Here is a 15,415-nt window from a genome sequence, read left to right on the forward strand (position 1 = left end):
ACACCCAACGTGGGGCTCGAACCCACAACCATGACATTAAGAGTCTCATGCTCTACCGACTGAGCTAGCCGGGCTGATGAAAGCTCTTTTAGGAACCAGAAACCGTTTACAGTAATACCTTCCCTACCCGTGACAATGGTCTGCTAAATCCTGATTTCATCTTGTAACGCTGGACAGAATGTGGCCCAGGATCTATGTCTAGTGCACGTGTTAGCAGTTGCAAGGCAGCAAAATGCCTAATTCGTCCCTGGGTGGGCCTGAACCACCAACCTTTCAATTAACAGCCGAACGCGCTAACCGATTGCGCCACAGAGACTTAGTAAAAGGTCACCTACAGTGGTAGAAACGCGGAACTTTGTCTCAAAGTCTGCTACATGAACCCTAATGTAAGTTTGCTGGGAGAGAGAGAGAAAAGTAACAGGAACACCCAACGTGGGGCTCGAACCCACAACCCTGACATTAAGAGTCTCATGCTCTACCGACTGAGCTAGCCGGGCTGATGAGATGAACTTTTTAGAGCTAAACACAGTTTACAGTAATACCTTCCCTACCCGTGACAATGTTCTACTAAATCCTGATTTCGTCTTGTAACGCTGGACAGAATGTGGCCCAGGATCTATGTCCAGTGCACATGTTAGCAGTTGCAAGGCAGCAAAATGCCTAATTCGTCCCTGGGTGGGCTTGAACCACCAACCTTTCAGTTAACAGCCGAACGAGCTAACCGATTGCACCACAGAGACTTAGTGAAAGGTCACCTACAGTGGTAGAAACGCGGAACTTTGTCTCAAAGTCTGCTACATGAACCGTAATGTAAGTTTGCCGGGAGAGAGAGAGAAAAGTAACAGGAACGCCCATCGTGGGGCTCGAACCCACGACCCTGACATTAAGAGTCTCACGCTCTACCGACTGAGCTAGCCGGGCTGATGAGAGGCTCTTTTAGGAACCAGAAACCGTTTACAGTAATACCTTCCCTACCCGTAACAATCTTCTGCTAAATCCTGATTTCATCTTGTAACGCTGGACAGAATGTGGACCAGGATCTATGTCCAGTGCACGTGTTAGCAGTTGCAAGGCAGCAAAATGCCTATTTCGTCCCTGGGTGGGCTTGAACCACCAACCTTTCAGTTAACAGCCGAACGCGCTAACCGATTGCGCCACAGAGACCTAATGAAAGATCACCTACAGTGGTAGAAAAGCGGAACTTTGTCTCAAAAGGTCTGGCATATGAACCCTAATGATAGTTTGCTGAAAGAGAGTTAACAGAAACGCCCAATGTGGGGCTCTAACCCACGACGCTGAGATTAAGAGTCTCATGCTCTACCGACTGAGCTAGCCAGGCTGATGAGAAGCTCTTTTAGGAACCAGAAACCGTTTACACTAATACCTTCCCTACCCGTGACAATCTTCTGCTAAATCCTGATTTCATCTTGTAACGCTGGAAAGAATGTGGCCCAGGATCTATGTCCAGTGCACATGTTAGCAGTTGCAAGGCAGCAAAATGCCTAATTCGTCCCTGGGTGGGCTTGAACCACCAACCTTTCAGTTAACAGCCGAATGCGCTAACCGATTGCGCCACAGAGACTTAGTAAAAGGTCACCTACAGTGGTAGAAACGCGGAACTTTGTCTCAAAGTCTGCTACATGAACCCTAATGTAAGTTTGCTGGGAGAGAGAGAGAAAAGTAACAGGAACACCCAACGTGGGGCTCGATCCCACAACCCTGACATTAAGAGTCTCATGCTCTACCGACTGAGCTAGCCGGGCTGATGAGAGGCTCTTTTAGGAACCAGAAACCGTTTACAGTAATACCTTCCCTACCCGTGACAATCTTCTGCTAAATCCTGATTTCATCTTGTAACGCTAGACAGAATGTGGCCCAGGATCTATGTCCAGTGCACGTGTTAGCAGTTGCAAGGCAGCAAAATGCCTAATTCGTCCCTGGGTGGGCTTGAACCACCAACCTTTCAGTTAACAGCCGAACGCGCTAACCGATTGCACCACAGAGACCTAGTGAAAGGTCACCTACAGTGGTAGAAACGCGGAACTTTGTCTCAAAGTCTGCTACATGAACCCTAATGTAAGTTTGCCGGGAGAGAGAGAGAAAGTAACAGGAACGCCCATCGTGGGGCTCGAACCCACGACCCTGACATTAAGAGTCTCACGCTCTACCGACTGAGCTAGCCGGGCTGATGAGAGGCTCTTTTAGGAACCAGAAACCGTTTACAGTAATACCTTCCCTACCCGTGACAATCTTCTGCTAAATCCTGATTTCATCTTGTAACGCTAGACAGAATGTGGCCCAGGATCTATGTCCAGTGCACATGTTAGCAGTTGCAAGGCAGCAAAATGCCTAATTCGTCCCTGGGTGGGCTTGAACCACCAACCTTTCAGTTAACAGCCGAACACGCTAACCAATTGCGCTACAGAGACTTAGTGAAAGGTCACCTACAGTGGTAGAAACGCGGAACTTTGTCTCAAAGTCTGCTACATGAACCCTAATGTAAGTTTACTGGGAGAGAGAGAGAAAAATAACAGGAACGCCCAACGTGGGGCTCGAACCTACAACCCTGACATTAAGAATCTCATGCTCTACCGACTGAGCTAGCCGGGCTGATGAGATGAACTTTTAAGAGCTAAACACTGTTTACAGTAATACCTTCCCTACCCGTGACAATACTCTGCTAAATCCTGATTTCGTCTTGTAACGCTGGACAGAATGTGGCCCAGGATCTATGTCCAGTGCACGTGTTAGCAGTTACAAGGCAGCAAAATGCTTGATCCGTCTCTGGGTGGGCTTGAACCACCAACCTTTCAGTTAACAGCCTAACGCGCTAACCGATTGCGCCACAGAGACTTAGTGAAGGTGACCTACAGTGGTAGAAACCCGGAACTTTGTCTCAAAAGGTCTGCTATATGAACCCTAATGATAGTTTGTTGAGAGAAAGAGAGAAAAGTAACAGGAACGCCCAACGTGGGGCTCGAACCCACAACCCTGACATTAAGAGTCTCATGCTCAACCGACTGATCTAGCCAGGCTGATGAGATGAACTTTTAAGAGCTAAAAACTCTTTACAGTAATACCTTCCCTACCCGTGACAATGTTCTGCTAAATCCTGATTTCGTCTTGTAACGCTGGACAGAATGTGGCCCAGGATCTATGTCCAGTGCACGTGTTAGCAGTTGCAAGGCAGCAAAATGCCTAATTCGTCCCTGGGTGGGCTTGAACCACCAAGCTTTCAGTTAACAGCCGAACGCGCTAACCGATTGCGCCACAGAGACCTAGTGAAAGGTCACCTACAGTGGTAGAAACGCGGAACTTTGTCTCAAAAGGTCTGCTATATGAAGCCTAATGATAGTTTGCTGAGAGAAAGAGAGGTAACAGAAACGCCCAATGTGGGGCTTTAACCCACGACGCTGAGATTAAGAGTCTCATGCTCTATCGACTGAGCTAGCGGGGATGATGAGAAGCTCTTTTAGGAACCAGAAAACGTTTACAGTAATACCTTCCCTACCCGTGACAATCTTCTGCTAAATCCTGATTTCATCTTGTAACGCTGGACAGAATGTGGCCCAGGATCTATGTCCAGTGCACGTGTTAGCAGTTGCAAGGCAGCAAAATGCCTAATTCGTGCCTGGGTGGGCTTGAACCACCAACCTTTCAGTTAACAGCCGAACGCGCTAACCGATTACGCCACAGAGACTTAGTGAAGGTGACCTACAGTGGTAGAAACCCGGAACTTTGTCTCAAAAGGTCTGCTATATGAACCCTAATGATAGTTTGCTGAGAGAAAGAGAGAAAAGTAACAGGAACGCCCAACGTGGGGCTCGAACCCACAACCCTGACATTAAGAGTCTCATGCTCAACCGACTGATCTAGCCAGGCTGATGAGATGAACTTTTAAGAGCTAAAAACTCTTTACAGTAATACCTTCCCTACCCGTGACAATGTTCTGCTAAATCCTGATTTCGTCTTGTAACGCTGGACAGAATGTGGCCCAGGATCTATGTCCAGTGCACGTGTTAGCAGTTGCAAGGCAGCAAAATGCCTAATTCGTACCTGGGTGGGCTTCAACCACCAACCTTTCAGTCAACAGCCGAACGCGCTAACCGATTGCGCCAAAGAGACTTAGTAAAAGGTCACCTACAGTGGTAGAAACGCGGAACTTTGTCTCAAAAGGTCTGTTATATGAACCCTAATGTAAGTTTACTGAGAGAGAGAGAAAAGTAACAGAAACGCCCAACGTGGGGCTCAAACCCACAACCCTGACATTAAGAGTCTCATGCTCTACCGACTGAGGTAGCCAGGCGGATGAGGAGTCCTCACTAGAACTAGACACTGTTAACAGTAATACCTTCCCTACCCGTGACAATATTCTGCTAAATCCTGATTTCATCTTGTAACGCTGGACAGAATGTGGCCCAGGATCTATGTCCAGTGCACGTGTTAGCAGTTGCAAGGCAGCAAAATCCCTAATTCGTCCCTGGGTGGGCTTGAACCACCAACCTTTCAGTTAACAGCCGAACGCGCTAACCGATTGCGCCAAAGAGACTTAGTGAAAAGTCACCTACAGTGGTAGAAACGCGTAACTTTGTCTCAAAGTCTGCTACATTAAACCTTATGTAAGTTTGCTGGGAGAGAGAGAGAAAAGTAACAGGAACGCCCAACGTGGGGCTCGAACCCACGACCCTGAGATTAAGAGTCTCATGCTCTACCGACTGAGCTAGCCGGGCTGATGAGAAGCTCTTTTAGGAACCAGAAACCCTTTACAGTAATACCTTCCCTACCCGTGACAATCTTCTGCTAAATCCTGATTTCATCTTGTAACGCTGGACAGAATGTGGCCCAGGATATATGCCCAGTGCACGGTTTAGCAGTTGCAAGGCAGCAAAATGCCTAATTCGTCTCTGGGTGGGCTTCAACCACCAACCTTTCACTTAACAGCCTAACGCGCTAACCGATTGCACCACAGAGACTTAGTGAAAAGTCACCTACAGTGGTAGAAATGCGTAACTTTGTCTCAAAGTCTGCTACATGAACGCTAATGTAAGTTTGCTGGGAGAGAGAGAGAAAAGTAACAGGAACACCCAACGTGGGGCTCGAACCCACAACCCTGACATTAAGAGTCTCATGCTCTACCGACTGAGCTAGCCGGGCTGATGAGATGTACTTTTAAGAGCTAAACACTCTTTACAGTAATACCTTCCCTACCCGTGACAATCTTCTGCTAAATCCTGATTTCGTCTTGTAACGCTGGACAGAATGTGGCCCAGGATCTATGTCCAGTGCACGTGTTAGCAGTTGCAAGGCAGCAAAATGCCTAATTCGTACCTGGGTGGGCTTCAACCACCAACCTTTCAGTCAACAGCCGAACGCGCTAACCTATTGCGCCAAAGAGACTTAGTAAAAGGTCACCTACAGTGGTAGAAACGTGGAACTTTGTCTCAAAAGGTCTGCTATATGAACCCTTATGTAAGTTTGCTGAAAGAGAGAGGGAAAAGTAACAGAAACGCCCAACGTGGAGCTCAAACCCACAACCCTGACATTAAGAGTCTCATGCTCTACCGACTGAGCTAGCCAGGCGGATGAGGAGTCTCCACTAGAACTAGACACTGTTAACAGTAATACCTTCCCTACCCGTGACAATATTCTGCTAAATCCTGATTTCATCTTGTAACGCTGGACAGAATGTGGCCCAGGATCTATGTCCAGTGCACGTGTTAGCAGTTGCAAGGCAGCAAAATGCGTAATTCATCCCTGGGTGGGCTTGAACCACCAACCTTTCAGTTAACAGCCGAACGCACTAACCGATTGCGCCACAGAGACTTAGTGAAAAGTCACCTACAGTGGTAGAAACGCGTAACTTTGTCTCAAAGTCTGCTACATTAAACCTTATGTAAGTTTGCTGGGAGAGAGAGAGAAAAGTAACAGGAACGCCCAACATGGAGCTCGAACACACGACCCTGAGATTAAGAGTCTCATGCTCTACCGACTGAGCTAGCCAGGCGGATGAGGAATCCCCACTAGAACTAGACACTGTTAACAGTAATACCTTCCCTACCCGTGACAATATTCTGCTAAATCCTGATTTCATCTTGTAACGCTGGACAGAATGTGGCCCATTATCTATGTCCAGTGCACGTGTTAGCAGTTGCAAGGCAGCAAAATGCTTGATCCGTCCCTGGGTGGGCTTGAACCACCAACCTTTCAGTTAACAGCCGAACGCGCTAACCGATTGCGCCACAGAGACTTAGTGACAGGTCAACTACAGTGGTAGAAACGCGGAACTTTGTCTCAAAAGGTCTGCTATATGAACCCTAATGTAAGTTTGCTGAGAGAGAGAAAAGTAACAGAAACGCCCAAAGTGGGGCTCAAACCCATGACCCTGACATTAAGAGTCTCATGCTCTACCGACAGAGCTAGCCAGGCAGATGAGGAGTCCCCACTAGAACTAGACACTGTTAACAGTAATACCTTCCCTACCCGTGACAATCTTCTGCTAAATCCTGATTTCATCTTGTAACGCTGGACAGAATGTGGCCCAGGATCTATGTCCAGTGCATGTGTTAGCAGTTGCAAGGCAGCAAACTGCCTAATTCGTCCCTGGGTGGGCTTGAACCACCAACCTTTCAGTTAACAGCCGAACACGCTAACCGATTGCGCCACAGAGACTTAGTGAAAAGTCACCTACAGTGGTAGAAACGCGTAACTTTGTCTCAAAGTCTGCTACATTAAACCTTATGTAAGTTTGCTGGGAGAGAGAGAGAAAAGTAACAGGAACGCCCAACGTGGGGCTCGAACCCACAACCCTGAGATTAAGAGTCTCATGCTCTACCGACTGAGCTAGCCGGGCTGATGAGAAGCTCTTTTAGGAACCAGAAACCGTTTACAGTAATACCTTCCCTACCCGTGACAATCTTCTGCTAAGTCCTGATTTCATCTTGTAACGCTGGACAGAATGTGGCCCAGGATCTATGTCCAGTGCATGTGTTAGCAGTTGCAAGGCAGCAAAATGCCTAATTCGTCCCTGGGTGGGCTTGAACCACCAACCTTTCAGTTAACAGCCGAACGCGCTAACCGATTGCGCCACAGAGACTTAGTGAAAAGTCACCTACAGTGGTAGAAACACGGAACTTTGTCTCAAAAGGTCTGCTATATGAACCCTAATGTAAGTTTGCTGAGAGAGAGAAAAGTAACAGAAACGCCCAACGTGGGGCTCAAACCCACGACCCTGACATTAAGAGTCTCATGCTCTACCGACTGAGCTAGCCAGGCCGATGAGGAGTCCCCACTAGAACTAGACACTGTTAACAGTAATACCTTCCCTACCCGTGACAATCTTCTGCTAAATCCTGATTTCGTCTTGTAACGCTGGACAGAATGTGGCCCAGGATCTATGTCCAGTGCACGTGTTAGCAGTTGCAAGGCAGCAAAATGCCTAATTCGTACCTGGGTGGGCTTCAACCACCAACCTTTCAGTCAACAGCCGAACGCACTAACCGATTGCGCCAAAGAGACTTAGTAAAAGGTCACCTACAGTGGTAGAAACGCGGAACTTTGTCTCAGAAGGTCTGCTATATGAACCCTAATGTAAGTTTGCTGAGAGAGAGAAAAGTAACAGAAACACCCAATGTGGGGCTCAAACCCACGACCCTGACATTAAGAGTCTCATGCTCTACCAACTGACCTAGCCGGGCTGATGAGATGAATGTGTAAGAGCTAAACACTGTTTACAGTAATACATTCCCTACCCGTGACAATGTTCTGCTAAATCCTGATTTCATCTTTTAACGCTGGACAGAATGTGGCCCAGGATCTATGTCCAGTGCACGTGTTAGCAGTTACAAGGCAGCAAAATGCTTGATCTGTCCCTGGGTGGGCTTGAACCACCAACCTTTCAGTTAACAGCCAAACGCGCTAACCGATTGCGCCACAGAGACTTAGTGAAAGGTCACCTACAGTGGTAGAAACGCGGAACTTTGTCTCAAAACGTCTGCTATACGAACGCTAATGTAAGTTTGCTGAGAGAAAGAGAGGTAACAGAAAAGCCCAACGTGGGGCTCGAACCCATGACCCTGACTTTAAGAGTCTCATGCTCTACCGACTGAGCTAGCCAGGCGGATGAGGAGTCCCCACTGGAACTAGACACTGTTAACAGTAATACCTTCCCGACCCGTGACAATGTTCTAGTAATCCTGATTTCATCTTGTAACACTGGACAGAATGTGGCCCAGGATATATGCCCAGTGCACATGTTAGCAGTTGCAAGGCAGCAAAGTGTGTAATTCGTCAGTGGGTGGGCTCGTATCACCAACCTTTGGGTCATTATATCTTGTTTAATACCCATTTTATTCATTTATACTATTCATTTTATTTATTTACTAATTTATATTAATATGCGAATATGTCTCAATAAATAATTAAAATTTTGTTAATTAGTTGAGTGCTATAGGTCTTACAAAAGCCTTTTATCTAAAAATAGCGTAAAAACTCTTAACTGTACATAAGCTCATTGATCTCTCCATTTTTCTTCTTAAAATAGGTCTCCGGTAATTCATCTTCATCGCCCAACTTTTTTTTTTTTCAATTATTTCAATGCAGTCTTTTGGTATTGCTTTTTTCAGCTCATTACATTGTCTTTGTAATTTTGCTTTAACAACTCTTTTATACCCATCCTCCACAATTACTTTTAATGGTACAAATCCTTTTATTACTTCATATAATACATCTTTAACTTGTCTTAATCCTCCGTCCCACCATTCCTTAAAATATAAAACATTTCCTTCACTTAAAATTGTTTAATTCAGTAAAAGTGGTTGTTCTAGAATCTGCGCCCTTGCTTTTGGTATAATCAACAAATTTTCTAAAAATCCCCCTCATGATTCTAAGACCTCAACATAAAATTTTGGCAGACCTGCTATCAATCCGTTTCTTCATCTTCATCCATAAAACATTACATCCCATATTAAAATGTCCACATTTCTTCAAATAATAACCCAACACACTTTTCCAAATCACACCCATTTTCCCTTCCAAAAACCTTTGAATAATCTTAATTGTTAATGTTTTCATTTTTAAAAAACTATCCAAAAGTCCCAGACCTCCTTCTTTTACCTCCCAAATCAAAGTATAATAAGCAATCTTGGCTCTTCCATTTCCCCACAAAAACTTTAAAACTACATCATTTATTTTTTCATAGTATACTTCAGGCAACGCAGTTACACTTAACACATACCAGACCTTTGACAACATTAAAGCATTTAAGATGAATACTTTCCTTTTAACGTCAAATTTCTAGCTTTCCAAAATCTCAGTCTTTTCTCAATTCCATTTAAAACTCACTCCCAATTTAAAATATATGCTTTATTAAAATCCATCCCCACCCAAATTCCCAACATTTTTGTATGTTCCTTTTCTTCTTTAAAGGGTATATGTTGTGTTATTTCTTTTACTCTTCCCACCCTCATGCATAAACATTTTCCAACATTAACCTTAGCTCCTGATGCTTTACAATATCGCTCTAAAATCCCCAAAGATGTAGTATCATCAGCGTATTGATTCACAGCTTCTCTGTTGTCATTGTTTTCTATTTGTATCCCTTTAATGCTTCTATCTGATTTTATTGCCAATCCCAGTGGCTCAGCTTCCAGTGTGTATAATAAAGCAGTCAATGGACATCCTTGCCTTATTGATCTAGTTGGTTGAAGGCATTCTGTTAAAAAAAATACATTTAATACAAGTTAAAATATCTGTATAAAAAATTTGAATCCATTTTCTAAAATTTTCCCCAAAACCAAACTCCTTAAGAACTGCAAATAAAAATCATGCTCTACCCTGTCAAAAGCCTTCTCCAGATCTAAACCTATTAAAACACCCCCTTTCTCCTTTTCTTGCATATAGTAGACAATTTAGCTTACCCAATTCACCTGTACCGCATGTTTTTTCGATTGTGGGGAAAACCAGAGCACCCAGAGGAAACCCACGTGAACACTGGGAGAACATGCAAACTCCACACAGAAATGCCAACTGACCAGCGCACAGTACTGTGTGTGTGTGTGTGTATGTATACATATATTGCATAAACTTTTCTAATATATTTGTTTTTGTTTTATTATTAATTTAATTTGTATTTATTTACTTTTTTACGGTAAATACAATTGTCATTACTATACGCAATTTTTTCCTATATTTGTGTCTGCCTATTATTGTAATTGTATTACTTCTTCCTTGTTTATGCATGTAATGCCTACTTGTTTTGCATATTTTTTGAACATTTAATAAAAATAAATAAATTAATAAAAACATAAAAATTAGATGTAGTATATAATCCCAAATCTTATTTTAAAAAAGTTGGTGGTATGGAGTTTCTTTTAAAGTGTGACTTTAAGATTCATAAACTCATATTAGGCTAAAAAAAGTCTCCTCTTTCTCTTTTCTTCTGGAGAAAGTATTATTTGTTTTATTTCAGCTCGAATAAAAGCTGTTTTTTATTCTAAACTTTATACTTAAACCATTTTAAAGACAAAACCATTAGCCCCTTTAAGCTATTTTTTTCCCAATAGTCTACAGAACAAACCATCCTTATACAATAACTTGTCTAATTTAATGTCATCATGGCAAACATAAAATAAATCAGTTATTAGAGATTAGTTATTAAAACTATTATGTTTATTATGTATCTTATCTCCATTAAACAGAAAAATAAACTTTTTTTTTTTACTTGTTCAAACTACTTAATTAAAATGTGCTGAAATAACACAACTCTTGAGATTTCATTGGGACAACTTAATGTTCAGTCCACATACATTTATTAAAAGTGTTAAGTTAACTTAATTTGTGTTGTGACAACATGAAAGAATTGTGTGGAACCCTGCACAAATATGGTGATCGGTTCATAATAAGTTGAAGCACATTGTCAGATTTTACTGTATTTGGCTTAACCGTTCTTGGGTGGCTCGCCAATGTATACATGACTCTAATACATCAAATAAGTAAGCTGACCAAAGTTCTTAAAGGGAGAAGACTTTATTGAAGACAATTAATTGTGCAGTTCATCAGCAGTGATGTTAACTTGTCCGTCTACAAGTAACTTAAACCAAAGTACAGTCTGTGAGACACTAATTTATAGCAAAGCATGAAACCCCCCTGGAGATTACCCAACTGCTTTGGTTGGGTCACATCTCTTGAGTTCCTGTAGGTCATTTGGTCCACACCTTATCAGAAGCAGATACTTGTTGCATATGAAACAAGCCAATACAATCTATTAACATATAGAGTTGTTTTGCCTTCTTGAAGCCAGATATTAACTCTCACAACCTGGTACCAGGCTGTGACCCCTGATCTACACGACAAAACAGCTGGCAAAATCTTCACCCCTTTTCAGTTGAGTTTCAATTTTCAGGTGTTCAAAGGGTTTCATTATCGGTAACTTGATATGCATTCAAGAGTTCACACATGTTTGGCATGCTATACCGGAAGAGACCTAAGCTCATAAGATCCTCGAGCCCTGGGCTACCTCCCGTAAGCAGGACAAGAGGGGAGTGTGAGCTCAGGTAGATCTTGATGAACTCCCCAGACTTCTTTCTATTCTAATGACAGATATAGGGTCGGCTAAAGGGAGATATAAGGCTTACTAAGAGCTAGACTATGGTGCCAATTTAATGTCCAGTTTACTTAGGTTGTGTATTTTTGGACTGTGGGAGAAAACCAGGGGAAACCCACGCGAGCACAGGGAGAATGAGCAAACTCTGCACAAAAATGTCAACTGGTTAGTAGGGACTTTAACCTGCGACATTCTTACTGTGAGGCAACAGTGCTAACCACTGGCTAATCATTGGCTGCCGTGTTGCCCAATCTATTAAGGAGGGGGAGTAAGGGTGGGAGAGGGATTCTTCAAGACTAAGATAACTGAGTTAAGCTACGGTCACACTGGGCTTTTCCTCCCATAGACTTGCATTCATACGCAAGTGAATGCGTCAGACCAAAAACACAAGGTCATGCGTCAATAGCGCCGAATTTCACAAGCTCAAACTCTAGTGTGACCGCAGCTTTAAGAAACTCTTGTTATTCATAGTGAGTTAGGAATTATCTCATTGGTGAATCATGTTTTAGCTACTGCTGGACCAGCCGTGGACAATCATAAGCATGTGATCCTCTCAAAAGTAGTTTATAAATAAACTTCACTTGAATGAACAGCCAAACTACATGAAAAAGCTGCCGTTTTTAATATACCCGTGTTTGTGTGGACAAGGCCTCAATGTTGAGGACTCTGCTCTCCATTGTGAAGCTTCATGTGAGTGTTGAGGCTTCTTTTACTTTTAAAGCCCTTTCCACACTCACAGCATCTAAAACGATCTTCTCTTGAGTGAGTCTTCATGTGTTGCTTAATGGTGTCTTTGCGTGTGAGACTCTTTCCACACTGATCACATGTGAACACTATGGTTCCAGTGTGACCATTTATGTGGTTCTTGAGGCTAAATTTGGTTGTGAAGCTCTTTCCACACTGAGCACATGCAAACGGCTTCTCTCCAGTGTGAGTTCTCATGTGGTGATTAAGTGTGTTTTTATGTGGGAAACTTTTACCACACTCTGTGCATGTGTAAGGTTTCTCTCCAGTGTGAATCCTCATGTGGATGTAAAGGTCTTGTTTTTTACCTAAACTCTTTCCACACTGTTCGCAGGTGTAAGGTTTCTCCCTAGTGTGAACTCTCATGTGAGCAATCAGGTTTAGCTTTGTACTGAAATTCTTTCTACACTGTTTACAGCTGAAAGGCTTCTCTCCAGTATGAGTTCTCATGTGCACTTCCAAGTTTCTTGCATGACAGAAGCTTTTTCCACACTGTTGGCATGTGTACGGCCTCTCTCCAGTGTGAATTCTCATGTGGGCTTTAAAGCTTCGTTTTTGACTAAAACTCTTTCCACACTGTTCGCAGGTGTAAGGTTTCTCCCCTGTGTGAACTCTCATGTGAACATCAAGGTTTGGCTTTTGACTAAAACTCTTTCCACACTGCTTACAGCTGAAAGGCTTCTCTCCAGTGTGAATTCTCATGTGTGCTGCAAAGTGTCCAGTATGATAAAAGCTTTTTCCACACAGTTGGCATGTGTACAACCTCTCTCCAGTGTGAATTCTCATGTGTGCTGCAAAGTGTCCAGTATGATAAAAGCTTTTTCCACACAGTTGGCATGTGTACAACCTTTCTCTAGTGTGAATTTTCATGTGGGCTTTAAAGCTTTGTTTTTGACCAAAACTCTTTCCACACTGTTCGCAGGTGAAAAGTTGCTCCCTAGTGTGAACTCTCATGTGAACATCAAGGTTTGACTTTTGACTGAAACTCTTCCCACACTGTTTACAGCTGAAAATACACCCCAATTTGGATTTCCGAGGTCTTCCGTGTGAAGTCTTTTTAGTCAGTGTGGGTTTTTTATCAGTCGTTATTTCTTGGGGTTTCTCAAACTGCTGCTTCTCATCTATTTCATTCTGTTGATGAGTCTCTTCTTTCAGCACCATCAAATCTAAAAAAAAAAAGTTAGCTTTGTAACACTCGTCTTTAAATCAACGGGATACACAAGAAAAAAACAAAAGATATGGTTCAATTCTCTAGTTTCTGTATTCAAATTTTTTCATGGATTGAGAGATTATGTATGTATTAGAACCACAAATGTCACTGAACAAGTCTTAACAATGAAACAAAAACACAAACAACATTTATACAATAACATAATACAAAAATGGTGAGTGAGGGTGTGTGTGTATGTATGTATGTATATGTGCAAAGTCCAAAGTCCGTGGATGAGAGTATATGCAAAATGGATTGTTCTCACCAGAAAAGTTTGAGTCCAGATAATTGTACCATCTTACGTTGCAAGTGTCCTCTTAGGATAGTCTTTACTTCAGACGTGAAAGACTAACAAGTCCAAAAAGGGCAAAAAATCCACACAAACGAATTGTCCTTTGCACACGAAAACAAGAAAAAGGTAGACCTTGGCAAACTCTTACTCCATGTGCTCCTCTGACTTCTTCAGATGACACTGTGAGTAATGTCCAGGTGCCCTCTATCTCCCCCTTGTGGTGAGTATGTTATGTGAATGTGTATATATAAAAAAAAGATCAACAGAACAGGAAATAGAACACCGATACATTCACCTCACCTCATCCCTTCAAAATAAAGAATCTAAAATAAAAGTCCATTACTCATTTGTATATTCGTAGCCTCAAGAACCGTGAGTATGCTTTACTGCCAGGCCTATTCACACATTTAATGAACATAACAGAAAGCGTACCTCAATTATGTGGCAGCGCTACAAAGGTATTACTGTAAATGGTGTCTAGCTCTTGAAAAGGCTTCTCGTCAGTTCGGCTACCTCAGTCGGTAGGGCATGAGACTCTTAATCTCAGGGTCGTGGGTTAGAGCCCCACGTTGGGTGTTTCTGTTACTTTTCTCTCTCTCTCCCAGCAAACTTACATTATGCTTTGTATAGCAGACTTTGAGACAGAGTTCTGTGTTTCGACCACTGTAGGTGACCTTTCACTAAGTTTCTGTGGCGCAATCGGTTAGCGTGTTTGGCTGTTAACTGAAAGCTTGGTGGTTGAAGCCCAGCCAGGGACGAATTAGGCATTTTGCTGCCTTGCAACTGCTAACACGTGCACTGGACATAGATCCTGGGCCACATTCTGTCCAGCGTTACAAGATGAAATCAGGATTTAGCAGAACATTGTCACGGGTAGGGAAGGTATTACTGTTAACAGTGTCTAGTTCTAGCGGGGACTCCTTATCTGCCTGGCTTGCTCAGTCGGTAGAGCATGAGACTTTTAATGTCAGGGTCGTGGGTTCAAGCCCCACGTTGGGCGCTTCTGTTATTTTTCTCTCTCTATCTCAGCAAACTTACATTAGCGTTCGTATAGCAGACCTTTTCAGACAAAGTTCCGCGTTTCTACCACTGTAGGTGACCTTTCATTAAGTCTCTGTGGCGCAATAGGTTAGCGCGTTCGGCTGTTAAGTGAAAGGTTGGTGGTTCAAGCCCACCTAGGGACGAATTAGGCATTTTGCTGCCTTGCAACTGCTAACACGTGCACTGGACATAGATCCTGGGCCACATTCTGTCCATCGTTACAAGATGAAATCAGGATTTAGCAGAACATTGTCATGGGTAGGGAAGGTATTACTGTAAACGGTTTCTAGCTCCTAAAAGAGCTTCTCATCAGCCCCGCTAGCTCAGTCGATAGAGCATGAGACTCTTAATCTCAGGGTCGTGGGTTAGAGCCCCACATTGGGCGTTTCTGTTACCTCTCTTTCTCTCAGCAAACTATCATTAGGGTTCATATATCAGACCTTTTGAGACAAAGTTCCGCGTTTCTACCACTGTAGGTGACCTTTCATTAAGTCTCTGTGGCGCAATAGGTTAGCGCGTTCGGCTGTTA

General features: G+C 43.2%; 2 protein-coding genes and 5 non-coding genes across 12 annotated transcripts in view; 1 reads left to right on the forward strand and 6 right to left on the reverse strand.

Annotated features, from left to right (window-relative positions):
- The window catches only part of LOC141381695 (uncharacterized), a 287,837-nt gene that overhangs the window by 184,843 nt on the left and 87,579 nt on the right, over window positions 1-15,415 (forward strand). The window lies entirely within an intron of this gene.
- Window positions 1,091-1,164, reverse strand: trnan-guu (transfer RNA asparagine (anticodon GUU)). Its single transcript has one exon. It is a non-coding gene; the product is annotated as a tRNA-Asn (tRNA).
- Window positions 4,658-4,730, reverse strand: trnak-cuu (transfer RNA lysine (anticodon CUU)). The gene has a single exon. It is a non-coding gene; the product is annotated as a tRNA-Lys (tRNA).
- On the reverse strand, window positions 6,174-6,247 carry trnan-guu (transfer RNA asparagine (anticodon GUU)). Its single transcript has one exon. It is a non-coding gene; the product is annotated as a tRNA-Asn (tRNA).
- Window positions 6,778-6,850, reverse strand: trnak-cuu (transfer RNA lysine (anticodon CUU)). The gene has a single exon. It is a non-coding gene; the product is annotated as a tRNA-Lys (tRNA).
- On the reverse strand, window positions 7,020-7,093 carry trnan-guu (transfer RNA asparagine (anticodon GUU)). The gene has a single exon. It is a non-coding gene; the product is annotated as a tRNA-Asn (tRNA).
- LOC137490940 (uncharacterized) overlaps window positions 11,007-15,415 on the reverse strand; it is a 627,578-nt gene continuing 623,169 nt past the window's right edge. For 2 of the 6 annotated variants that reach the window (XM_088650409.1, XM_088650410.1), the window contains exons 3-4: window positions 13,191-13,509; window positions 11,007-13,106 (exon numbers count right to left, since the gene is read on the reverse strand). In XM_088650409.1, the coding sequence (XP_088506535.1) occupies window positions 12,251-13,106; window positions 13,191-13,509 (1,175 nt within the window). In that variant the 3' untranslated portion in view covers window positions 11,007-12,250. Of the gene's footprint in view, window positions 13,510-13,818; window positions 14,029-15,415 lie in introns of those variants that run through there. The other 4 variants (XM_088650407.1, XM_088650408.1, XM_087248924.1 and 1 more) reach the window with 3 other exon arrangements.

The sequence above is a fragment of the Danio rerio genome, chromosome 4, assembly GCF_052040795.2.
Source record: "Danio rerio strain M-AB ecotype USA chromosome 4, GRCz13ab, whole genome shotgun sequence".
In the NCBI taxonomy this organism is placed as follows: domain Eukaryota; kingdom Metazoa; phylum Chordata; class Actinopteri; order Cypriniformes; family Danionidae; genus Danio; species Danio rerio.